Below are 26,503 nucleotides of genomic sequence, written 5' to 3'. Positions count from 1 at the left end.
TCAAGTGGATGAAGGAGACATGAAAACATCTTGATATGCAGGAGATGTCTCAGTGCACACAAGAAACCCCCCAAAGAAATGACCTCATGGTGATGTTGCTTGCATGATCAGAACAGGTAAAAACCCCAGCCATGGAGCACACTGAGACATGGCAGGTGCCACATGACATAAACCTCTAAAAATACCTCCCAAGGTATTTTTAGATGCTGCAGGTGCAGTGCCACACAGCCTTACCAGAGAGAACTGTGACTGCAGTATTGCCAGTGCAGTGCTAGTTGATTACAGTTTTTCAACTACTTCCATCTACTTGGAAAAGAAGTTTTCAGGGCTGCCCTGCAGCCACTTCTCATAGTGTGTGCCCATATACATGGGGTTCATCAGCAGGAAGGCCACTACTTTGCTTTTCCTCTTTATATACATGGTTTATACTCCAGCTGTAGTGGGCTTATGAGTAGCAAGCACTATGAAAATGATAATTTGCTGGATTATGATCATTTGGAAGGGAAGAAGGATGCTGGAAACCCTCAGTTCAAGTCCCAGATAAATCACTGGTTTCCAGTTGCCTCAGGCAAGTCACTTGCTCTTCCCATAATACTATCTTCAAAACAGAAATGAGTATTTCTTTACCTGGCAGAGAAGCTGAGAGCATAAACCCATTAGAGACTGCCAAGGAGTTCAGATCCTATAGTGATAAGCAATTACTTAATACACAGCAATGCTTGGGAGCTTATGTTGTTTGTTTCACAATACAAACCAAACTGCTTGGTCCGATGAGCACATGAGAGATTTTCTCAACAACAACAACAGAAAAGCAAAGCAACAACAAAACCCCACCATGAACTGCAAGTTGGCTCTGGAGAGATGGATGGATGGATGAATGAACTCTCATCTAACTGAACATTTCTGTCTGCTCTGAATATGTGCTTTCTTGGAGACAGAAAACAGATACCTTCTGCAAAAGTTGTGCAACTAATTTGGTTGTACAGAAAATGAAACCTCTACCAGATACTGAAGGAAACTCTCTCATGCTGAGAGCAACAGTTTTATAACAGAAGAAGAAACCATAGAGAGTTATAAAACAACCCAGTGTACATCTTTATTGATGATTCACAAAATCAAACATCATTCAACAAACTCACTCCAGCAATTCCAGTATGACATTGTTCCTTGCTAGGTTTGGCTGATTTTTCCAAGGTAAACAATATTTGCCTTTAACTCGGAGTGGGGAGAATCATGCTTTACAGTAGCCATTTGCTGACTGTAGCAGTAGCAAGTGTATCACAGCCATGACAATATTTTAGGTCACACTTCCTTATTAATATTTCACAGAAAACCCCCTGCTACCTTCAGTGCTTGTTCAGTACTTCCATGGCATGTACTAGTCTCATGAGAATCATAACCCTTTAGTTAAGTGGGATTTATTAATACTCCTGAAGTGCACTGAAGACATAAGCTGCTATCAAATTAACTGCCAGTGTCCTTCCATAATCTCACCAGAACATACATTATTTTCAATAACCCAGTATTAAATTGACCAAGAGTTTCATTGATATAAAAACTACCTTGATTTCCCACTGCAACACACTCAGTCATATCCTAGTATGTTATATACACACAGTTACACCAGTGGTTTCTCCACTTGAGTCAACTGCTGAGCTACAGGAGACAGGAGTGAGAGAACCTGGGGAAAGGAATAACATCTTTGATATTGTCAACTCCCAAGATGTACTGCAGGTAGCGTTCAAACCCCATCCCGAAGCCTCCATGAGGAACTGATCCAAATTTTCGGAGGTCTAGATACCTGTAATTTAAACAGACAGTTACATTTGCAGCACAGTTATGCCGACATCATTAAAGTGAGCTTTTCATCTAGGGCTTGGCTTTCTATCTTAATTACTTCCCTTTGACCCTAACCACTGTGATTTCTGTGTTGGTCAGGGGTATGAAGAAGCAGAATTGTATCAGCAGAAACCCCAAGTTTAAACCCAGTCAAACCAGCATAGCTGTGCATGTTTTTTTAGGAGCAAGAACGTATTTGGCTAATGAAGAACAGCTTGAGCACCATACCTCTGCTCATATTGGAAACAGCTCTGTAGTTTTAGTACCTAAAATGCTCCTCGCAGAGACACAAACCCAGGTTCCTACAGAATCACAAAGCACTTCCCCTGCTGGAGGTGAAGCTCTCTGCTTGGGCTTGTCTAGCCTTTGCCAGGTTGGTGTGGAAATCTGTCCTGTAAATTCTTTCAATTTCTGTTTGCTTTTCAATTGCTTAAGTAATTTCATTTCCAGCAATTTATTTAGAAGCTTCAATAGGTCCTGCTGTCTGTCTACTCAACATTCCTTCATTTTTTTTTTCTTTTAAGGTAATTATGATGGCTTTTGGCTACTTTTTCCCCAATCACTCTTACAGACGGATTAATTTATTTCTATAGTAAGCCAGAAAAAAACCCCTTGAACGTATCTTCTCTAAAAATGAGATCTGGAACAAGACATTTTATTTTGCAGAACAGCACCTGTTGTGCACAGAAAACTCAGAAAACATTTGGAAGCAGATACTCTGAGTATATGGGTGTCAACAAGATTATGATGGTTCTTCTATAGTTACTCACTTCCCAGCTGGACTGTGGCTGATGTGATACTGTATTTGCAGCTAAATTGTCCCCAGCAGTTTTATTTTAATAGAAGTGAAAAACATCTCAGTGCTTCTATTGATTTCTGGGGCCACTTCTGAGGTTGCTGAGGGCACCAAGTTATTCTTCTTTATATAAATGCACCAGTAGGGGATTGAGTGACTCCAGATGTATTACTTGCTTCTAATCTTGGTGTATGAATATTTCATCATCCCAGTTAAAAAAAAATCAAGTGCACTTAAATATAAATGCATATGTTTTACTGCTTATGCAGTGGAGTAGAGGGGGGCAGAACAGTGTGAAAGAAATTAAGACTGGATTGATTGCAATAAATGGCTTCCCAAATTTTACATACTGTTAATGAACTGCAAGGAAATATTATATTTGTATGTATATGTACTTATATATGTATAAATATGTAAAATAGTTGTTATGTATATTTGAGTGCAGTTGCTTGGACATCAGATCTTTCTTGGCTTGAAGACTGTATTTTAACAGAATGAAGACAAAGTAATGCCCATGGTCACCCTTACTCACAAAATAAGAGTACTCTCCCACAAATTCTATAGCTGCAAGATTGCCCTGCCACTCAGTTTCACAGTATGCCTTTCATACCATGAGATACTATTTTTCCTTACAGCTCATTAGTAGTAGTTAAAATTTGAGAAACCATTTATTACACTCAATCCAATATTCAGGTTTTTTCTTCCCCAGTGTTTCTCCTCTCCCCTCCACTGCCCAAACAGCAAAAGGAGAAGCAGAGCTTACTTCTTCTTCATAGCACTGAGACACAAAGTGCAGCTTGCAAGTTGAACAGCAGGCCCAAGAGTGGGACATGTTTTCTGATGACTGGGACCCACGTGCTTTTCTCTCCGTGCTGCTGGGTGTTAGCTTGGCTCACTAAGGCTTGGTGTATGCACCCCACATCTTGTGACAAGGATTGTGCTCAGGATAAGAACACGCAGGCTGTGCAACTGCATGGTGGTCTGCATCTCTATCCCCTTTACACAGACTGCATTAAGAAGAACTTGAGTCTCTGCAAATACCCTAACTGCTCCTGGGGAGCTCCACTGCACAGCTTTACAAGGCCTTGCAAGGAAGGTGATGGGCAGACCTGATGCTGAGGGTGGTGACTCACAAAACACTCATAAATGTGAGGGATATGGGTGCTGGGCGTGGCAGATCAGTCTGACCCAGCTCAGAACTGCCAAAGCAGCTGGTAACTACTTTAGCTGTAATCAGGAATACAAGTAACAGCACAAGCTTTTCTGATGATGTCTGTAAGTGCATCAGCCTTTGCAGAGGCAGTTGTGACTAAGCCCAGCATCTTCTCTCCCTTTTTGCTGGCAACAGAGTTTATAAAGTCATTGTAAGAAGATGAAATAAGGCAGCTACTTCCAGATGAACAATAATAATAAATTCTACCCTTGCTTATCCAGGACTTTGATCTGTAGATCTCAAAGCACTTTGAGAAGCCATTTTGGCAAAAGGAGCGAAACAAAACCCATCAAAGTTAATGGAAAAAGTCCATTGAATTAAATGTGCTGAGGATCAAGACTCTGAATCCTTTCTGATGACTGTGCATAGAAGAAGCAGAAGAATTGAGAAATTTTCCATTCTTCACAGATGAAAGAAAAAGTAACTGCCTGCAGATAAAGAGAAAAATCCCTTTAGGCTGGAAAATGCTCCCTGAGGTTTTCCTACATTCAATAGTCTAGAGACATTGGATATTTCTCACCTCAAAAGGAGTCGTGAAGTAGTCTAGCTGGTTTTGCCAGTAGCTCATACTTAAGAGCAGAGTTGAGCACTCTATTGGCAAGTGGTGGATTGTGCAGCATTATTACACAGGAGAAGGAAGTTTCTGTGACCCCAGCTAGCCCAGGTGCTCCTGCTCTAGACCTGAGCACTGGTAGATCTTCAGAGATTTGAATCTTACTAAAGTGTGTGCTATAACAACATCACCCAGCAATGAATTCCAGGAGCCCGTTATGTGCCGTTAGAACATTTCCGTTCATCCTTTTAAAGATTTATATTCTTTTATCATCACTGTGAGCTCCCTGTGTTGCACAGCAAAGCACTATGAAGAGCAGCACTCTCCTAGTGACCATTCATAAACTGAATGTGCTCTTTTTAGTCTCTTCAAAACATACATAATCTCAACCTTTTCTGCAATCCCCTTGCTATGCTGAAGGTTCTGTGGCCATTTTGAAAAAGGTAAGGCTGAAAGAGCAAAGATACTATAGTCTGTGAACCTGAATATTCTACTGGATGTGTGCGTAAGAAAAACCCCCCTGGCTTTCTGCCTGCCTCTGTCTGGCCCAGCACAGCACTCCAGTCTCTTCCCAAAGAGGAGTAATAGGACCAGGTGGCTGCCAAGGACAGTGATGAGCTACCTGGTTTCACTGGGCTCTGAAGAAGGTTAAAGGAGAGTGTAGTCACTGGCCATGGGCTCCAAGCAGCTCATCAGTGCTACTTTTCCCTAAGGCCAACTCCTCCTTTTACCCTGCCATGCAAGCAGCCAACAGAACACTCTGACATTCAAGTTTCAAAGATTAGCAGAAGAGCTAATCTTTGAAAGAGCCCAACAGAACTCAATCTTCTTCATCCAGAGCAAGAGCAGGGCCAAAACACAGTAACATCCACTTGAAGACAGCAGACAACACCTGCTCTGCTACTGTGTACTTTCACCAGCGTTACACCAGAAGATCAAAAGGGTACCTGGACTGTAAAGGGCTCAGTATGAGACAACTGTCTCCACGGAAGCACGTGAAGATAATCAGAGCAAGGAAGCAGTGCCTTACATGTAGGAAGACTGTCTGAAACACTGCTCACTCTGATGGTTGTGGGAACCTTACAAAGCACCTGCTTTGTTACTTTTAAAATGGCACTTGGAGGCTGCAAACAGGATCAAGCTTCCTGTTTACAAGGCAATACTCCCTGGTCACAGAGAAATTAATATAATTTATTATTAATATTCTTAATTACTAATATATATAATTACTCCCAGAGTACCCTCACACTCACTTTCCCACCTCATTTCCACAGACCTCTCAGTTTAGCCAAGATCATAATCTACAGTTCTGAGCTATTTTCCATCTACAATTCAAAGGAAAAAGTGTGAAAATAAGATAAAATAACTACAAAATCAAGCCAAATACTACTTCAACTCAAATTTTATATGGAAAGAAACTTGCCTAACAGGAAAGATGTAGTGTACCGAAGAAGACTCATAGTTTGACCATGTCACTTTATCTATCTTTTGAAAAACTTACTAAAAGGTAGGAATGGCAAGAAGCAGAGCAGTATTTCAGATCATCAGCTGCCTCTGCCTTACAATTCAGCCAGGAACAAGGCAATCCTGAAACTGTCCTAGAAACAGTCAGACCCACAATATCCTCCTGCTTAGTGGAAGGAATAAAACAGGTAGAATCAGAGATATGGCAATGGTTAAGGAACTTGAAAGGAGATCACATTCAAAAGTCAGCAAATATTATATTTAAAAAGGAATGACTCAACTGTTCTTCCAGGACTTTGTGAGCCAGCTTTGGAGACTCAATTCAATCACTAAATTGGAGGAGATTAATTTTAGTCTTTCCTACCACCTCCACTGAAAAGATGGATGCTGGCAAGGCACCTACCTGTATATTCTGGCAGATTTTGGACTGCAGTCCAGAAGCATCCAGAATTACTACTATCCTGCACCTTCCTAGGACACCAGACCCTGCTAACAGCAGTTTTAATCTCCTCCAGGAAGTTTCATTGTCTGATGGAGTGGAGGGAATAAAGGAGGAAAGAGTCTCCAAAACAAGATTACAGCAGGAAGAGTTTCCAGAATGTGATTGTTACATATCACATGAAAATGCAAATGAGTCACAGGCAATGTCCTCATCTTTTTTTGAGGGAAGCATGAGGCAGGGCTGCACTATCTTAGTAGTGTTGGAAGGCTCTGCCATTGAACACCAGACCTCCTTGGGCTGTATCTCAGCATCTAACCACACAGCTTATCACCCTGTTCAGGATAATCCCTCCCTCTGATAAAGGGATATGGTGTATTCTGGACCACAAATACAACAACAAAGGAAGAAATTAAATTCACCCTGTTTGCACATGGATGATGTAAAGACCTGCCATACACTGGGCTGTTCCTCAGTGATTTCATATTGTGAGAAGATGAGAGTTAAGAACCTATACTTTGCTTTTTTTCAAGGCAGCCTTCCTAATGATCAATCCAAATACTGCAGAATATTTAAAAATACTCTTCTAAATTTAAAATTCTCTACACTACCCCTCTCTCAGTAGCTGTGATGAAGTACATACCAAGAAACACTAAGAACCTTCTGTCGTTTTAATGGGTTAAACTGTTAATTCAAAGGTTGATCCGTCTCCTTAGAAGGACAGTTTTAATTGCTTTAACTGCTTTGTTAGGGGAGATTTTTCGACCCAATTGCTCTGTCAATTACAAAGGAAGTTATTCAGAGACCTCTTAAAGGTCACAAATTGCTGTGGTTCTGTAACCTGTTTATCTCGTGCATGGTGGTCAGAATTGACCCAGCTTCCAACACAGCCTAATGATTTAATATCAAAAATCATTATGGGTTATAAATTAATCCATGCAGTCCTGAGAGGAATAACCTGTGCTGTGAGTGAACAAATTGGAATAACCTGTGCTGTGAGTGGACAAATTGGAGGCATAAACTAAGTAGCATTAGATTAACCTTTGTTTAAATGAATCTATTTCATTTAGACTGGCAGGGCAACAGGGCCAAAAAATTGCTCCCCCAGAACCAAACTAAAACAAACCAAAACAAACAAACAAAAAAACCTAAACAAAACCCCAGTTACTTAAATAAGTATCAAAAGAAGAAAAAGAGCTTACAGAGCAAGGTGGCATCTTACCATTGATAGGCATCTGTGAGTCCTAATCTGTGAAACAAAAAGAAAATCCCTTGTAAGTAAAGGAACAGAGTTATTCTGCACAAGCAGCACTTGCCTGGAAGACCATGCTACTAAAAAAGGGAAAACCTGGTGAACTATTGTATGAAGCATGCATAAAAAGACAAGGATCCTGTTTTATCTCTCTAAGGTTATGCTGGTTCTGCAGGAAATAGAATTTAAAGGTATAAAGTATTTGGGCTTAACAAAACCAAATCCTGAGGACTCAAAATTGAGAAAAACATGTGAAAGGAGGTGTGATTTACCAAAGACACACCCCATTTGTACCTTGAAATGCTTTCTATGACTTTCCTGACAAACAAGAAAGTCTGGCTTCGAACTCCACATGGACCATTCTCCTCCTCCTTAGGACTGTGGAGTCAGATACCAGCAGAAAGTTTTGACTGAAAAAATGCAGCAGGCAACATTGTACTTTACATGAGTTGAAGCATGCCTGCTTCAGAGAGCTGACAGGGAGAGTAGCAGGAAACACAGGGAATATCATCATCCTATACTAACAACTGAGAACTAATGTTCTGGTGATTTTAATTGCCTGGTGCCTTTTGGATTCATTATGCTGAAGTAGATTTTGCTCTTCTCCACTGAATAGATATATCTGTGTGAGCATGTGGCTAATTTAAGCAACAAATTAATTCCCAATGTGCAAATGGTGCTACTCTGGGATTAGCCTTCCCCCAGTATTGCTTTGCACAAGCGTATGACTGGCCCAAATTGAAGTGTTCAAGTGCTGAATGGGACTTTGCACAACCTGATCTCATGGAAGGTGTCACTGCTCATGGCAGCAGGGCTGGAAGTAGATGGTCTGTCACGTACCTTCCAACCCAAACCATCCTGATTCTACAAAATTTTTGAACCATCAGATAGGATCCAGAGAACAACTGTCTATGGAGAATTACCCAATACATAATGTCAATTATTAACTAAAAAGCAGCTTTGAGATTCTGACATTGAAGTTACCTAAAATTACCAAAAGTAACAAGATGCAGACTAAGGCAGCAGGGAAAGAGGAGCCCCTGCAACACAGTACAGGTCTTGAGCAGTTCCAGTGAAGCTTCCCATGAAACTATTAGCAAAGAGCCATATTCTCTGAAATCAGGCCAGTCACTGAGGCCAGCTGCATCACAACTGGCAAAGCTTCTGACCAAAAATGCAATTTCTTAGTTACACAATGTGATGACAGATATCTAAGTTCTGTATATGTGACAACTTCCACCTTCATAATCCACTTTCAGCCACAAAAACTGAAGAAAAGGATGAAGTGTCCCAGAGCAGACCCTGCTCCAGACAGTTGCAGCAGAACTAAGGCACTCTACTGCCCTGGCCTCTTAGCACAAAGAAAACTTTTCTTCTCTGATGAGCTAAAACAGAGGTGCTTTGCACACCTATGACAGAAGCACAAGAACTTCTTCACCAGTTTGCAGTCACCTACTCATATAAATAGATATCACAAAGACAAAAATAGACTTCTTTTAAATACTATTATCTGGCCTTCCACTCCTCTGTCTTGCCAACCACAGCTGCTAAAACACTCTCCTATTCAGGCTAGTCTCCTGGCATCTGTGGATTTTCCATACCTCTGTAAGCGTGATTCGAGGAAGGGCAGGCGCTCCTCTCTCAAGCTGCCTCCACACAACTCCCCTACTCCTGGTACAAGGAGATCAACAGCTGCAACCTTCAAAGACAGAAAACTAATTGAAGTCATGCCACATAGCCACATAGTGATTAGCAGAAGAAGTTAACACTGATGGTTTTTTGTAAAACCCTACTGTAATTCTTTCAGAGTCCAGGACGCCTAGGTAAGGATTTGCAAATACTTGAAAAGTCTTTTGTTGACAGGAGAAGGCTAGGAGGAAATTTTGCAAGGATTAACATCAGAAATTTACAGAAAACCTAAATGACAGCACTGATGTCTCAGACTGAGGACATCTACTGCAAGTGGTTTGAACTCACTCAACCACTTGGTTGAATCTCACTAAGTTACTCTGGTGACAACCTGTGTGGGGTTATGAAGAACCCAACAGCAGCTCAGAAAAAGGCAAGGACATGTGGGCAAGCTTTCTGAAGCCCTGATTCCCTGCTCTGATGCTGTTGCTTGTGTTCAGCCCTATCTATCCCCATTCCTATAACCAGTTCTAATGGATATGGTAGCAATGGCACTCATGTGCTGGATCCAAGTGTTAGAATCCAAGTGTTACCACTTAGGCTGTTAGGTTTGGGCTGTCTGTGTTCTCTGGTTTGTCTTCTAGGGTTATTTTTCTTATCCCACAGCTGAAATGTTGCTAGAATTAAAGCCACTGAAGACACATTGGTGGTATTGCTGCTCTTTTTAGCAGAAGCAATGCTTCAGGTTGTCTCAATTCAGTTGAGAAATCACAATTTCAAGGCATGAGACTTGATAAAGAGCTCATTTCTTCTGCCCATATGCTATTTGAGCATTACACGGATGCTACATTTGGATGACAAGAGAATCACAGACTACTTGGAGCCATCCAATTCTAGGCCTTTCACTTAATAGTACAGAAGTTTACCAGGAAAAGAAATAAACAATGGCAAACTTGTGTCAAGGCAATTAAGTAAAAAGTTAACACTGCCCCAACCCTTGAATCTTCCTCCTCCTGTTCTTGCTTTGGGTATTTTCTTCTACAACAGGAAAAAAAATGAACAGGATCACCTGATGGTCACATTTTATCTTGAACTTCTTGGGAGCAGGCCCAGCAGATGATGTCTATCAGTAGGCCAAGACATGTTCCTAGACAGGGAAGTGGTGGAGGTGTGACCCATGGACTCACTGTGTGTTGAGGTCCATCTTCATTGTCCCGCATGTAGAAAGGTTTGAGGTCGTATGGGTAGTTCACCACAAACACAGGAACCTCCCCACAGTGCTTCACCAGGTACTTCTCATGTTCTGTTTGGAGGTCACAGCCCCACTGTAAGGACAGCAAAAGGGGCCTGGGAATCTGCTTTGGTGCCTCTCGCCCATGGCAAGAGACCCAGCAAAATCCCTGCACACAGAGAGATGTGCTGCTTTGAACAGCATGAAACCAAGCAAAGCAACTTCTCATACAGGTCACTGGGAAGTAGACAGTTTCTCAAGTTTTCAGGCAGAGCAAAGCATGTAAAATAATATGATTTAACTTAACAAACAGGGCCAGATCCTCCCTGTCCCTTGATCGTATCAAGCCCAAGCATCTGGTATCAAATCAGAAAACCCAAAACAAGCAAAAAAAATCCCAGCCCCAAAAACCCCAAACCACATGCTCATATCTAAAGGAAAACAGGCACCTCTCCAAAGCCAGCTTACTCGACCCAGCCAACCAGCCTTATTCCAGTATTACCTTTGGTGTATAGAAAGCAGCTTTCCTAGGCTGATTACTCTCTTCCCTGCTGTGCCCTGTTACATGCTACATTAATCCCCACTTAAGAAAACCTAGCACCCTATTAAGCAATTCTTTGTTATCAGAAACCATGGACATTTGCAATGCTCTTCACTTTTCCTTTTTTCCAGGGATGTTATAAATCCTGTGGCTTTTGGCTTGAGACCCCCAGTCTGTTCATAGGACATCCAATGAACATTGGGGGAATGGAAGGGCAAGGGGGGAACAGACCTCTCCCAGACTCTCTTCATATTAAAATATCCCAAGTTTGCTGTCTCAGATCCAGGTAGCACAGAGAAAAGATCTGAGGTTCTACACCCACTTGTGCAGAGAGATGAGACAGTTACCCAACTGGCTATGAGGGTGGCTTCAGCCAGAGGGTTATTTTCCTTGAAGTATCATAATGAGATAATGATTAAACAATATAGACATAAGATGAGCACCACCATAAATGCTGTTCCATACTGGAGTGGGACATTTGAAATTGGGCAAAATATGATTTTTAGCAAACCACAACCTCATAGCTTTAGAAAGACTAGCATGTTACTCTTTTTCCCAGTCAACATCTATGCTTTGGAAAGACAAGGGATTCCCTTTACCTACATCTACATTACATGGCATTTTCACATGGTATTGGTTTATTAATCCTTGTCAAACTTTTGGTGCTATCCTCTTATCTTTCCTTTTCTTGAGAACTATTACAGCAACTCTTCTTAGATGATTGCTACTGAATCTGTAACACTCTCAGCACTACTCACATACAGGAAAGAGAAGTGCCTTTGCTAAAGCCTTGGTCCTTCAACTGCAATCTCATCACTTCCTTCCCTGCAAGTGTTACATGTTCTCCTGCTACACATCTCACTCCTTGTACTGCTCCCATTTCAACCCCAAAGGGCAAAAGTTACACTGGATTTACAACCCAGCAAACAAAACACCCCAGGAGGCAGATAATCTGTGCAAAGTAACAACTCTTGTGGTATCAAAGAAAGAGAGACAAAGAGAGAAACGAGATTCTACAGAGATTCAGGTTCTGCATAGGGACAAACCAGCTGGCAGTGACCTACCTCTGGCTTGAAAGTGAAAGTTTGAGGAGCTTGCTTCAAAATTTCCACTGCTTCACTGTAGGAAATTCTGCAAGAGGAAGAAAAAAGTCTTTAAGATAACTATGAAAGGAACAACAAAGTTTTCTGGCTAAGTGCCATGCTGGAAAATTAAGGAGGCATTTCCCCACCACCATGCCAACTTGCGTGTAATGTCAGACTTCCCAGCAATGCTTCTTTGGACAGAAACCAAAAAGCATTTAATATGCAAGAATCCTATGTTTTCCTGTGCTTCAACTACATGCAGGGCAGGAAGTGCTAAGCTCTCAACACTTCTGCATTATTGCAATATTGCATTTTAGTCAGAAGTGAACTCTGCAGGGAATTGCTTCATAGAAATGGGTGGATTTTTTTAAAGAAAACAATACGTCCCCATCAGCATAGCTACACCAACACAGCTCTAGTCCAGGGTGTGTTAGGCAAAAATAACAGCCCAGGGTGCAAAAGGGCTTGTAGCTCAAATGTTTCCACTTTACTTTAAAAACCATGAGATTTACGTGCAGCAATGTTTCTCTACTTCTCTGGCAGATTTGAGAGCAGATTCTCCACCAATTTCCACCAGCACAAAAGAACAGCATCATGGCAAAGCAAACAGAAAAAGTGCAGTGAATAATGCTCCAGGTTTGGTAGCTGGAAATCAAGACTCAATAGAAGATAATATGGCAGCCAAGTTTTCCACATACCAAGCCAAATGTTGTGGATAGAGAGAAGAAAAGAATAACACGATCACAATAATTTCATCCTTGTATCACTGGCTAATCCACTTAACCAAATTCCCTAAGGAGCACAAGCTCTTTACACCCCATTACAAGGTTTCACTAAAGCAGGGAAGGCTTCTGGAGGAAATACCTCAAGAAGGAATATATTGCTCCACATGTTTGGGTTATGTGAGGCCACAGACCAAATGAGGTGTATCACTGGCACAGGTTCAACACATGTAACCCATATGCGTAAGCCAGGAATGGCCCAGATCTGCCAGCAGCTGGTGGAGAGAGAGACAGAGAGGGAGAAAGAGATGATCTGTCCTCTCTCTCCTTTTCCTTGGAGCACGGGAGAAGATGAGCACAATTTTGTCCTTTCAGGAGTATCAGTTAAGTCCAAAGAGATGCTAACTTCACTGAGGACTCCCACGGTGCTCCTGCAGGCAGAGGCACAGGGGGGATCCATCATGATCCTGTTGCCTAGGTATGGCTGTAGCTGCTTAACAAGATAACCAGTGCTGGGATGAGCATGCCTGCAATGTTCTGTGAGATAAATTGAGAGCTCCACCATTTGAAGAGACAAGCAGGAGTAGGGAGGATGTGGCACTCTCAGGGGTCAGTGAGGGAAACCCAAAGCCTTCAGCTCTTTAGCACAAAGAACTGGGATGAGGAGCTACACAATCAACTGGGAATAGAAAACCAATTGGGATTGTTAACTGTCATAAAATACTTTCATATAAAGAGAGCCACTGAAGTGAAAGTGTGAATGAAAGCAGAGCATCAAAGCCAAAACCAAGCAGGACTGTGATCAATCAATGAGCAGGTACATGCTGGAAGGAGAGGATCTTGTCCAGGGGAGCAAAAGCCAAAGGCCAGCAGATTCAGGTGTCAGTCTCATGCAGAACTGAAAGGGCATACATGACAAACAGTAAAAGGGAACTGCAGCTCATGCTCTTTTGGAGACATTATGCTAACCCAGAAGATATTGAGTTGTGAAAGAAAAAGAACATATGCAAAATGTTCTCTTTCCCCAAAAGCCCTCTGCAAGATCATTTTGAAATAGTACTTACATCATAAATTTGTGCTTCAGCATTTGTTCCAACCTGCCCTTGGTCAAAACAAGAAAAACATAAACATGTAAAGCTACCCTTTATGGTTCAGGGGAAAACTCAGGAAAGTGACCTCCCTCTATTTTGTAATTTGTAGGATTGCATTCTGATATAGCTATGGGTCAAAATCCACTCCTGGCCATTCAGTGCTAAAAGGGTACCCAGTTATTGAAGCTGATGATTCAGAGGCTACCAGATGAAGTGACAACTACAGTTCTACCACACCTGCTACCAGCTACACAAAATTGTGTCCTCTCTCTGTTGGCTTGAACAATCACTTAAGCTTAAGGTGATATTTAGCTTTTCAGTTTCTTAACAGAGGACAACACAGTAAAAAAAAAAATTAAACAAATTAAGTGTTCCTATAGCCAAGAACCCGCAAAACACATGACAGGATTGCAGTTCTTTCCTGTCACATGCATTACCTTCTGTGCAGGAGCTATGTATTTATGAAAAAGCTCAACATCACGAGGACATTTGGAGAGCACAGTGCTTGTCACTGTCTTGAAAAGATCTTCCATAACCTAATAGAGAAAAAAGGAATGCATGAAAAATGAACATTGCTTAGGTGTCCCAGACTTTAAATGAAACATGGTACATATCAGCCAAAGAGTACAGAAGGAGTTTCTGTCCTTCTGCATGGCAAGACTGCATAAGAGGGAACCACCTCACCAATACTCCTAATTAGCAGGCTTGCTTAGTAGCTGAAGAGGACTAGAACCTTAATTTTTGCTATGGGTTTAGGGTTTCAGTGTTGGCTGATGGAGTCAGTATCTTCAGTCAGGTATCTCCAGTGGAAAAAATCACAGCTAAAATATTCAAGTAGCAACCCTGGCTAGCCACAGACATGTTACAACCATTTGTGGGTCTGGTTTCAGATTAATTCTTAGTGAGGCATCTGTCCTGTAATGAACAATTCTGGATTTATGCTTTGTTGTTAGAAAAGGCAAAACTGAAGGAAAGAGAATAAACATGCAATGTGTAGAGCAAGCCCATCAAACAGATCTCAGCTAGAGAGACTCTGTGCAGTAACGGCAAAGTGAAGATGTACAAGATGAGTAGAGAGCTAAAGCAAAGGACACATCAATGCAGGGATGTTTGAGAAACTAAAAAGATGTGGTTCCATTTCCCCAAACGAATGTGGATTAACTAAATGACATTATCATCCAATTTGGATATACTTAGCCAGTAAAACGGGCTTCACTCATTAAGAAATTAAAATGCCATTAAAAGCCCCCACATGGGATGCTGCTGCATTTTCATCAACCTGTTTTAAGAGTCACTTTCTCTTTTGGCTAAGCAAAGCAGACCATCCAAGACACTTGCTGTTGCGCAGACTAAGAGTTCCCACGGCTCCCTGTAGTCTTACACCAGCACAAAGCAGGTAGTTGACACTTGTGGTATCAACTGATCATCCTACCTCTTATTCAAAATCACCCTCCCAGTCTCATTTTCTTTGTCAAAACAGAGCAATGGGCTGCATGTCATCTCAGCCTGGGATGGGACAAGGTTTTTCCTAACAAAGTGCATCTCAAAGTTCTGGCACATTCCTGGTTGGTTGTGGATTTTTGATTTTTTTTTTTGGTCAGTTTTTTTTTTTTTTTTGGGGGGGGGGTTGTTTTATTTTGTTGTTTGGGATTTTTTTGTGAGTGTAACAACTGCTTCATTAATTGCAGAGTTGAGAGAACTGAAGTTTCCACTAATAATATCTGGGTGAGCAGCAGCCCCTAGACACCACAAAGCCTGTGACTGTGGAAAGATGAACCTGTGGAAAGATCAGTCAGCAGACCTCAAGAACAAGCAGTAGGTCTATGCCTTACAAGGAACCAGATCTTATAGGGTAAGAGGAACACAAGGCACAGAAACAAAGCAGCTGGACTACTGACATAGCCAAGATGAGATTTCAGGCATGTTGATCAAACTTATGCCTAGATGAACATTCTTCACACCTGCCCCAAGCTGCTGAAACATTGCTCTGTGCTGGTGAACAAACTCTGCATCTCACCAGCCTAGTGGAGCTGGTAAAGTCCATTTGGACTCCTCTGAGCCAAACTCAGACTCAAGACTCCTGCATCAACCTGGGCTCTCCTTTTAAAAAAAGGGAAGATGCAAATAAGGGAACAGCATTATCATATGCAGATGAACAGTTTTACGCCTCCTGGTACTCAAACACAGAGGAAATGAAAAGCCAGCATTCCTGCTGCTGAGTGGCAAATAACCAAACAGTCAGCTTTGAACTTTCTTCAAAGTAGCTAGAAAAAGGCTTATGCAAATGAAATTAGAAAACTTCTTAGCAATTCATCTGGTTTCACCAGGCAGAGACGAAGGGATTTTACATTAAGCTTCCTCTTTCTAGAAAATGAAAGTATCATCTGGTTTTGGAAAGGCATGTTGTTTAATTAGCACTTTTTTCCCTCACTGTGCGATAAAGTAACAATTAGGTTCCCACAGCATTCAACATAAGCAGCTTCCTCTTGTGGAAAAAAGATGTGGGTGGTATGGGAAAAACAATCTGAGAAATATTTCCAGGTTTGAGACTGAGGTTTTATCCTGGCAAAAAAGACAGACACGTGGGTCATACATGGTCCTCCTCACTGCTCTTATTTATGCCAAACAAGCACTAGGCACAAACAGTAGATGGAAAAAAAAAAGGAGGGAAAAAACCTCTCAAATTGAGAATTTATGTCTTTAAGCAGATAGCATAATAAAGGACTGCAAAGTCGGCTATAGGAAAAATGAGTGGAGAAGTGAAATCACTGGCTTGCTGGTTTAAGGGAACACATGAGTGTGAGATATAGGTGAAGTGATTGGTTTGAACATATTCTGAAAGATACATGTTTGACAGGAGACTTACACAGAGGAAAAAAGGGACTGGAAGCACAGCAAGTAGCTCATCTCAGAGGTGGGACCCTGGATGTTCCAAAAGCCCAATAATGTGGTTGCTTCACAATGGTGGTGTGGAAACTGTGCTGATAGGGGGGCAAGCAAGGAGAACAGAGGTTAAAGCTTTCTCCCTTCCCTCAACCCTTTTAGCCTTTCTCTTTTGATTTTCATGTTTGAAACTTCAGCAGTTTCAACACTGGCCTTCCCCAATGTGGCAACCCTCTATTGTTTAATGGTTAACAGTTCAGTTTTGATTAGGAGCAGCTCCCAAGGGTTTTGCTTCGTTTTCCTCTGGATCTTTTGATACTGCAACTTATCCTCTTCCCAAATACAATTATGACCAGAGTTGAAACAGAGCAAATCATCAATAAAACAGCAGTACAAGTCAGCAGCAGCAATTGAAGGTGCTGTGCTCTCCAAGAAAGGTTCAAATCATCCTTTTTATTACGTAAGAGAGATTACATAAGAAAAATCACATGACCTGCCAGCAGGATTTTTATGTATATATTTACCTGGGCCATGCATATGGATGCAGTGTAGGTCACAGGCTCCTTACATATGAAACACTCACCAGTGGACCACTGTTGCTGCCTCCATGCTTGCTCACACCCACTCTACGGGTGCACATACACACAGAGGGGAAGATTCACATCTGATCTTGGTCATAAAATCTCCTCTCAGCAATACAACCAACAGCTCAGGCCCCATTTTGGAGAGATGCTGTTGCAGTGCAAGGAAAGAGACTTGTCTGCCAGACCACTGCTCCACTGGCCATTGAAGCTGAATGCTGATAGAAGTTAGGGAAGAGAACCTTTCTCATGTGATTACCAGTGTTTGCTCCCTCAAGACTGCAGTCAGACCTGCCCAAGTGCCTCAGACTTGGTACTGAAGACAGAATGCTGAGTGAAAACTAGTCTGGAAATCAAACCACATACATGTTTTAGATACAAGCTCTCTAAAGCTGACACCCAGAACGGGTATTTCATTTCATGCCTGAACTGCCCTCTGTAAAATGGAGGTAATAATGCTCCATGTCACTCAGCTGTAATGACAGCAAATTAATTTTGATGAAGTACATAACCAGTGGAAGACAACACTCCTGCCCTCAGGGCACAGCTCAAATACTGAGTGTTAAATTGTATACCCCATCCTAAAGAGAAATATTCTCCATCCCTTAAAGAGACAGTAGTGCTAGGATATAATCTTGTTAAGGAAGACTAACACTATGCATAAACCCCTGACAATGCCCTCAGGAAAACTTCCTTCTTGCATTTCCTAACTTTACAGCCTAAATAATGCCTTTTTTACCATGGCTTTGTATGTGCTTTTGATGAAATTCAATAATGACTGTATCATATGGCCTCTTTGAGACTCCATTAGTGTCATGAGTGAAGTGGGATCCCTTAAATATACTGCACTGCTGATACAGTGGAATGAAAAATAGAAGATAATGGCCTACAAATACACCTACATGACACAGCAGTGAAGAGGGAGGGAGGGAGTGATAACAGGCATCTCAGAGGACAAAAAAATTGGATCACCAATTCAGTTACTGGGGGGCTGATGGCTCTAGGGGGTCCAGACACTTCCACAACTGTACCTCTTCTCCTGTCTGTCTGACCTTTTTCTAAATCCTTCTCTTTCTCACCCATTTTGGAGGAGAAAAGAGGTCCCTCCTTAGATACCCTTACATGTACCCTGCACACTAAAGCAGAAATACTATCACCCAGCCATGCAGCATGAAGTACTGCACTGAGCACATGGGACTTTCCACAGAAAGTATTGTGAAACCAGCACTGTGAGAGTAGAAGCTTCTTTGTAGCACTAAAACACATTTTGGCACAGAACAGAAATTTAGATTGCATGATTAAGACACATGAGACTTCACAAGAACTGTGCTACTAATTTAGGAATAACTGAGCTCTACTCTGTGCAATTACAGAGGGCAAAAAAGGCTGCTGCTCTAAGACTTCAGGCCCTTTGTTCCCAAATACATGTAACTTGGTTATTAAGTCTCCTTTTTTCCCTTTTATTTCATAATGAAAATTATGTTTCTTTTGGAGCTTTGGCTGAAAGATCTCAAGCCTCACCAGTGAATGGTAAACATACACATCCTTGTAGCAAGGCTCTTTAATGGTGTGTAAGCAAATACTTCAAGATGTCCTTGAAGAAGCTGAGCATTCCCAGCACAGTAACTTGCTCAAGTGAGAGATACTTAGTCCAAATGTCTAACAGCAATTTTAAAAATAAAATTTTAACAATCCAGCTCCTTATGTGAGGACAAAGTTCAGATAATAACCCTGGCCAAGAGCCCTGAAGGCTTTCAACTGGGCGTTTTTCACTGAATAAAGAACTTGCAGATGATAACAAACAGACAAAATACCCGATGGGCAGATACATAAGAGAACACTGAATTTAGGTCAGTTACACCAGGAGAGACACTTAGGTTTTAGAGCAACTAGCAGGGTTTTCTGTTGATTGAGGTTTTTTGTTTGTTTTGTTGTAAGAGAGATTGCTCAATGGTTTAAAAATAAACAAAGTGGGAACTCCACTTCCCCAAGTAAGAACACCACAAAATTAAGCCTGTTGCAATACATACTCACTATGAGAAATGCAAAATAATGGCTGCTAGGAGACTTTCTGTTATAGGGAAAGGTGCTTGTCAAAGACTTTGAGACAGAGGGCAGATTTAAAGAGAGCACAAGCTGAAACTTCACAAGATACTTAGCAACAACAAAGGCAAAAATTGAGAGGGAAAGTTCCTCCTTTCTCTACAAATAAAAGCCTTACAAATTCCAGAACAGTTCTCAAATCTAATTCTCTGAATTGTGTGAACTGGCTGTTTATACTTCAAAACCAGGAAATTAAGGTTTTCCGCACAAGGGATATTGATTCTGTGTTGAAGGGCTCAAACACCACTCAACAGAAGACTCTGTTTACTATACTAGATAAAAGTAGTGAAGATTTCAATTGACTCCTGATTACATAGAGAAACAAGGGGGCTCAGGAATTAAGGTGTGTACATATACACAGGCTGTATATGCTCTAAGAATACCCAAAGCTGTGGAGAAAAGGAGAGACTAAAGAGGAGGATGCTCTTCATGATGGAGCACAGACTCCCAATGGATCAGTCCACACAGGCCAGTGTCATGGAGACATCCCAGATTCAAAAGCAGCACACAGAGCACACCAACTGTGCTCTCAGGCCATGCTGCTTCAGCACTGTTTATGACCCATGCTGAAGAAACCACCACCTGGATGTTATTTTGTAAATCTGCAGCCAGTGCCTCAGGTGTTTTTCTTTATAAGGTTATTTTTTCAATCACTTTCCACAGAGCTTATCTGATAAATGAGAGAGTGTGTGTATGTTTACATACAAGTCCTACTGGGTATAAGCTGGCTTATGCTGAGACTAGTAAGGTGTATAGGCATCTATCATGTGGTTAAACTGCATCTGAGAGGTCAATCCTTAAAAATCAAAAACCAGCTGACGAAGGATTTCCTCCAGTCTTCTGCTAAAGCCACAGTGAACAGTGTATGCCAGAACAGTGTATGTTATTTCTTCTTCAGATTTCAATGCAGATTTCAAGGAGGCCTTTACAGAGCACACTGCATAAACACTGCTCACTCAGTGGAAAGGTGCTGAACATTTTGAAAGGGAGAGTGCCACTCATTAGCACTAGTCAAGCACATTTACATTCCCTGGCAATACAGCAACTGTGGAGCTTCCCATTCAGATGAGGGCTGTGTGCACCTGTATCTTCCCTTCCAAATCCTCTCTATGGCCTCATCTCTGCTGAGCAAACCCTCCTCCTTGGGAAATACCTGTGCAACCTCTACTTGATTCACACAGGGTGAGAGGAGCGGTGACCCCAGCTGAGGGCAGGGAGCACAGGAGGAAGAAACACTGGTACCAGTCCTGCATAGACATTTGGAGTGCCCACCTGCATGATGTCCTGAAGGCTTTCAGTGAAGGACAGCTCAGCCTCCACCATGTAGAACTCCGCCAGATGCCGGCGACTCTGCGAGTTTTCCGCTCGGAACGTCGGGCCAAAGGTGAACACGTGAGTAAAAGCCCTGCAAAGCAGCAGGGAACAGGCAGGTCAGGTCCAGCACACAACTGGGTCTGTTACACCCTGTTACACCTAAAGCCCTCACTTTTCTCCCAGCATCTAGAAACAATCATGTTTCCATTTCATCTTTGACCAGTTAAAGGCACTGCTGAATAAGCTGCTGCTATGTTCCTTCATCCAGGCGTGGAGAGAGGTTATTCACACCTTGTGACTCAGAGATGTTGCACACACACACTATTCAGCTTTCTCTGAACACAAGTCATGCTCAGGACACTTTTTGTAACTGTGTGGGAATAAAACCCAACATTCTGCAGACCTGGATAACTAGAGAAGTATGTAGATACTACACCAATCATGCTATCCTCATCCATGTGCCTTTACACTTCTTTGCCTGCAATGCCTGACCTTCACAGGTGCTGTGAAACCCCAGTGCTCACCAGAGCAGAGTGGGCCGTGCAGCTGGAGTTGCTGGGCTGGTGGCCACCCCTCAGTGCCCACCAGCCCAGCAACTCCAGTGAGGCCCAGCAGGACGGGAGGTGTACGGCGTGCAGTCCCCCTCTAGTGGTACGACAGAAGTTCATTGCTCAGAGAGCCATGGAGATAAATAACTGGGCTCTTTCACACAGCTAAAAATGGCTCAGCTGAGAGGGGTCCCTACTGCAGAGAACACATGGGGAGAGCATTTAATGCTGAAGCAGCCAATGCATTTCCTATTATGAAGCCATTTCTCTAACCACCTTCTGGGGAGTCTATTTAAATACATCCTCTCTTGTTCTGCAGTCATGTCATGCTGTGTTTCCACTTCCTTCATGAGAAACCTTCCTATCAAACACCAACACACCTTTTTGATTTTATGTGGGAAGCTGCACTTCAAGCAATACCTTTTACACTGTGATCTACGAGCACATAAGCTCCTGGACACCCTCAAGCCAGTGAGAGCTTCCCAAATACATGCTGTGACATCTATGTTTCCTCTCATGCTTCATGGGAAGAAAAACCATGATTAGGGAAGAGAGCAAGCTGCTTCAGAAAAACCATGAACTGGGCAGCTTCTAACTTTGGTACATCTTTAACTTGGTGTTATTTTTAGCTGCAGACAGCATGTAGGAGAAAAAGAACCCGATCAGTAGAGATTAAGCACAGTTTGACACTCATGAAAGGATGCATGCTAATTACTGGGGCTGGCATTTGACTTGCATCTTGCTCTGCAAGCTTTCAACTTAAAAAGGACGTTCACTGAAGTTTCTGAACAGGCTAATTTTGTTAAACTGAAGTTTAAATAAACAACACTACAAAAAGCAGCATTTTTCCTTTGCCCCTTATGGAGACATCTGTGCTACAAATAAAGGAACACACACATTCTGTTTCACTCATCTGTTCCCTCATGTCACATGTTGGTTAAAGGTTATGATCCAAAGAAACAGCACTTTCTTTTTCCTTGAGTTGCTAATAGCAAACACACCAAAAGTTTCAGGGCAAAACTCTGAATATATAGCCTGCCTGTAGGTTTCTTTTTCCCATGGCTCTGTTTTCCTTCCTCCAAAAAACACACTTTCTGTCTGCACTTTGCTCTTGTATCTGTACTCTCTCATATATGACCACAGCATCCACAAACAACTAACTAGATTTTGCAGCAAACATCTTCCTTCAAGCATCATTTTCAGCATGCCACTATTCCCTCTGCTGCCTTTCTCACTTGCTGAGATGTTACTGTAAACTTCTGTTATTCCATCATTCTCCTTCAAACTCCCCTTTGCTGTAGCATCTACAAAACCTCAGCAATGTTTCGATAAGTGATGTGCCAAGACTATTACTCACTGCACAGGTCATTCACTATTATTTCATCAGTTCCTTGTAATCCCCCATCTGTAGCCACCTGTTGTCTTGAGTTATGCAGAAATTCATGTTCTTCCTCACATGGCCTTGGTTTGTTTTTTTTCCCATGCTCCTAACAGCACCTGGCACAACAAGGTCTCGGATCCAAAGTTTAAGAGCCTCAACTGCTATAGCAATACAAACAACAAATACAAAATAGTGAGTCATGCAGTCAAAATCATCTTATGTTTAAGGCAGAACCAGTCAAAAGTTTTTGTTTGCCAGGTTGTGGAGGTTGACCTGCAGTGGGAAACAGGAGTTAGAGGCAGGTTCTTGCTCTACCTGCCCCCATGTTTCAGGGTTTTGCTAAAATATTTCAATTTAAGGCCCTTCAGTTAAAGAAAGAATTTTTCCTAAATAAATGAGTTTAGTCACAAGTTCAGTTTGTGACTGAGCCAGGATCAGACACGAGATGAAAATATTGTGAAAAGCTTACAATTGCTGTAAGTACTCATTCAGGTCTGCTCAGTATGATGTGCAGGTCTCTAATGTCTCACTGACATGAAGGCTTCAAAGTAACACTGAAAACTGAAGTGTGACGCTAGCTGGCTTGCATGAGATCCTTTCCCACAGAGCAATAGCCTGGCTTCAGGGAGAGATATTTCTCTCATGGACAGTGGCTGTCCATGCACAGACACTGACACTTCAGTTACTGTAGGTTACTGGGGCAGGACAGTCTCCAGCAACACAGGCTACCAAGAGCAATTTGAACTGCATTTACTTCCTACTGATCAGCAGCCCAAGCATGATGACTAGTTACTCATCTTCCAAGGGGCTTGCTGCCTGCAAGATACCTAAAAGTAATCAGAAATAAAAAAACCCCACCCTCTTATTGCTCCAAGATGTCAGCCATGGTAAAACACTTCATAGTCAGAGATCAATTTTGTACTACAAGAATAAAGCCTCTCTGTGCCCAAGACAGCTTTTAGGGAGGGCAAGTGCAGAACAAGTCCCACAGGAACCAATTTCTGTCTTTCCTCAGCTCTAGGCACTTGCACACAGAGAACCACCTATGTTTACAAAACAAACTATTACCACTGTGACTCTATGGACTAACTCAAAGTGACAATAAATATAAGGGCCTTGTGATAGCCTGTAGAACCTAACATTGCTCATGTGGGGCTGAATTTTCTGACCCTTGAGAAAAGGGAAAAACAACACTCACCCCCTAGCCCCCCTCCCCATCAAATAAACCACCACCTGCAGGGAGGGGAGGAATCATTCACTTCTCAGGCTAACTGTAAAGGGGAAAGACAGACACGAGTAACTGTGAGAACTTCCCCAGGATCCTGGGACCCTGGCAAAGGGAAACTAGCCAGATGTCACGCTGGCAAAGCGATCAAAGGAGAGCAGTAAATACAAGTCATCTGGTAACAGCACTGTAGCACTGACCAGAGGCCTGGACATAACAGAGAAACACAGCTGAAAGTACACATAGTCACTGTTATCAGCTCTGTGCATGAACAATTATTTTCCATCTAGGCATTTATATACTGTTTACTGTGCCCTGCCATTCAAGATGTTAAGCAAATGCCCATTATACAAATCAAGTCTTAATTTGTACTTCATCTGCTATAAAAAACATATCTGTGATTTGTTACTGCTGTATCACACTGAGCATGCAGAGATATATCAGAAAAGAGGGATGGGAGTTGCCTCTGCTCCAATTTCATGGTACTGAGAGCAAACCCAGTCATTTTGTTCTCTGTGCATTCAGCACCTAGCACAATGGAGCCTCAGTGCAGGGCTGTGACTCCTAGGCTCTATGATGCAAATAATCAATCATTTAACATTCCCAGACCTCTGCAAGACTTCCAGCATTTAAAAATAACTTGAAAATTCTGTCTAAGTCACCAAAAGTGCCTAGGTCAGTTTGGGTTGTGGGCACTCACAGTCTTTAAAAAAAAAATCAGTAATGCTAATTCCTCATCTCCAACAAAAGCATACACACAGGAGAGGTAAAAAAAAGCGCCCACTAATCTGTTGAGCCTTTTTCCCTAGCCATTACAGGCAGAGCAGTAATGTCTGTAACACTCTCCTTGTACGTGCTACCAAAGAATACAAGAGAGGCTTTGAAACGAGTCCTTTTGCAGTCAGCTTTGCCCAGATCAGAGCTCTGGACAGCAAGCCTGAGTGCATTTATGCAGTTCACAGGCACTGCTGGGGTCGACACCACAAGAAGGCACAGAGCTGCTTAATTAATTGCTCCCTTTCTGTGACTGTATTTCCCTCTGCCCAGTTCTCTGGGAAAATTTGAGAGCTTAATGTGGAGGCCAAGAGAATACCCACAGTACTCCTTCCAACACACTGAAATGCATCAAAAGCCAGGGCCCCATCCTGCAAATCGCTGAGCTTTCTCACCCCAGCCCAATGAAGGGCCCAGCCACTTTTAGCTACAGGCTCCCAGGAGTCCCTCTGGACACCAAAGCAGTACCTGAAGTGTTGCTGGGACACAGCCATCCTCCGCATGGATGGGGGTGGCTCACTGCTGCACGGGCCACACTTGTGTTTTCCACCCTATGAACAGCCAGGAAGGGAGAAACTTCCCCCCTTTCACCTTTATTTCACACACTACTAAAACAGTCTCCAGAAGCAGCCACCTTTGGGAGCTCTCTGCCATGCTAAATGAAAGCTCATTTTGTTCGAGTTCATTGACACTTCATTACAGAGGAAGTGAGAGGAACCAATAGAGAAGTAATAAGTATCCGTACCCAAAGCTGCTTCAAATCATTCTTTTAATTAAACTCATGCAATGTTTGTAGGCCTCAGCGTCTCTGCCTTACTGGCACCTTTTATGGCGCAATCCAAATAGAATTAATTGTGCTGTTGGTTCCCAAGCCAGGAAAGGATTGTGCTCCTTTTCTGAGCCAGGACTCCATGCTGCTACCAAGGTAATAAAGACTTATTTGTGCTGTCGAACCAAGGGCATATAACTCTGAACAAGGCTATTAATCAAGAAGATGCAATCCCTGCACAGTCAGCTTACAACCAATGCCAAGGTCACACCACACAGTAGTGACACAGCTGGAGGCAGAAGCTGGTTCCTGTGACTCAGGGCTAAGCACTAAACCACACCAGTACACACAAGGAGCAAAGATGTTTCTCAAAACTTCATCACCCCTGTGATTTCTGCTGTAAGCCATAAAAATACACTACCAACTTGGCAGAGGGGGAAGAATTCATTTTCATGGTGCTGTCGCTGTCACCCCAAAATACAGCACGTGCATTGATTACTCTGGCACTATCTTCAGGGACAAGTTAAGCTGAACAGTGACTTGTGCCAAATCTCATCTTTGGCCATGCTAAATGAATACAGCATGTAACCCTTCATCACAGGGTGCTCCCTTGCACTATAATCCACCAACTCCTCCCTGCCATACACATACTAAAATCTAGATTGCAAGAAAATCTACAAACAGTAACTTCTAACCCAAACACAAAAGAACACACAGTGTCAGCAGAGAGGGAGAAACCCTCAGCAAGGTGACCCTGAAGCCCAGGAGTTTATCTACCCATTGTCCTATCTCTTAGGAAAGGAAGAAGTTAATAAGTGAGCCATCTGATTTAATTCCACTCTGTCCTGGCATGACCATATTCATTTTGAGCATGGAGGACCTGCCTGCTCCACTGAAATAAGCAGGTGACTGTGCTCAGCTGCCAGGATGCACCAGTTAGCTGCAGTGCTTGACCTGAACATGAATGGGATTGTTCAGGGATGCTGAAATTTGTATTTTGAAAGATGCTCTGGCCCTGTGCACAAAACCACATACACAAGCAACCATACAAAATATCAGCCCAATGTTTC

At 42.4% G+C, this 26,503-nt stretch overlaps 1 protein-coding gene across 3 annotated transcripts in view; it reads right to left on the bottom strand.

Annotated features, from left to right (window-relative positions):
* Positions 1-1,071: 1,071 nt before the first annotated feature.
* NARS2 (asparaginyl-tRNA synthetase 2, mitochondrial) overlaps positions 1,072-26,503 on the bottom strand; it is a 49,015-nt gene continuing 23,583 nt past the window's right edge. For 2 of the 3 annotated variants that reach the window (XM_071432916.1, XM_071432919.1), the window contains 8 exons: positions 20,695-20,827; positions 14,293-14,391; positions 13,829-13,866; positions 12,022-12,088; positions 10,373-10,510; positions 9,158-9,255; positions 7,527-7,553; positions 1,072-1,801 (listed from right to left, as the gene is read on the bottom strand). In XM_071432916.1, the coding sequence (XP_071289017.1) occupies positions 1,657-1,801; positions 7,527-7,553; positions 9,158-9,255; positions 10,373-10,510; positions 12,022-12,088; positions 13,829-13,866; positions 14,293-14,391; positions 20,695-20,827 (745 nt within the window). In that variant the 3' untranslated portion in view covers positions 1,072-1,656. The remainder of the gene's footprint in view (positions 1,802-7,526; positions 7,554-9,157; positions 9,256-10,372; positions 10,511-12,021; positions 12,089-13,828; positions 13,867-14,292; positions 14,392-20,694; positions 20,828-26,503) is intronic. The other variant, XM_071432918.1, reaches the window with a different exon arrangement.

This window comes from Agelaius tricolor, unplaced genomic scaffold (genome assembly GCF_023055355.1).
Source record: "Agelaius tricolor isolate 1412-34295 unplaced genomic scaffold, bAgeTri1.0.p SCAF_9, whole genome shotgun sequence".
Taxonomy (NCBI): Eukaryota; Metazoa; Chordata; class Aves; order Passeriformes; family Icteridae; genus Agelaius; species Agelaius tricolor.
Note: the sequence above shows the minus strand (reverse complement) of the source record. Positions and strands in the feature narration are given on the sequence as shown.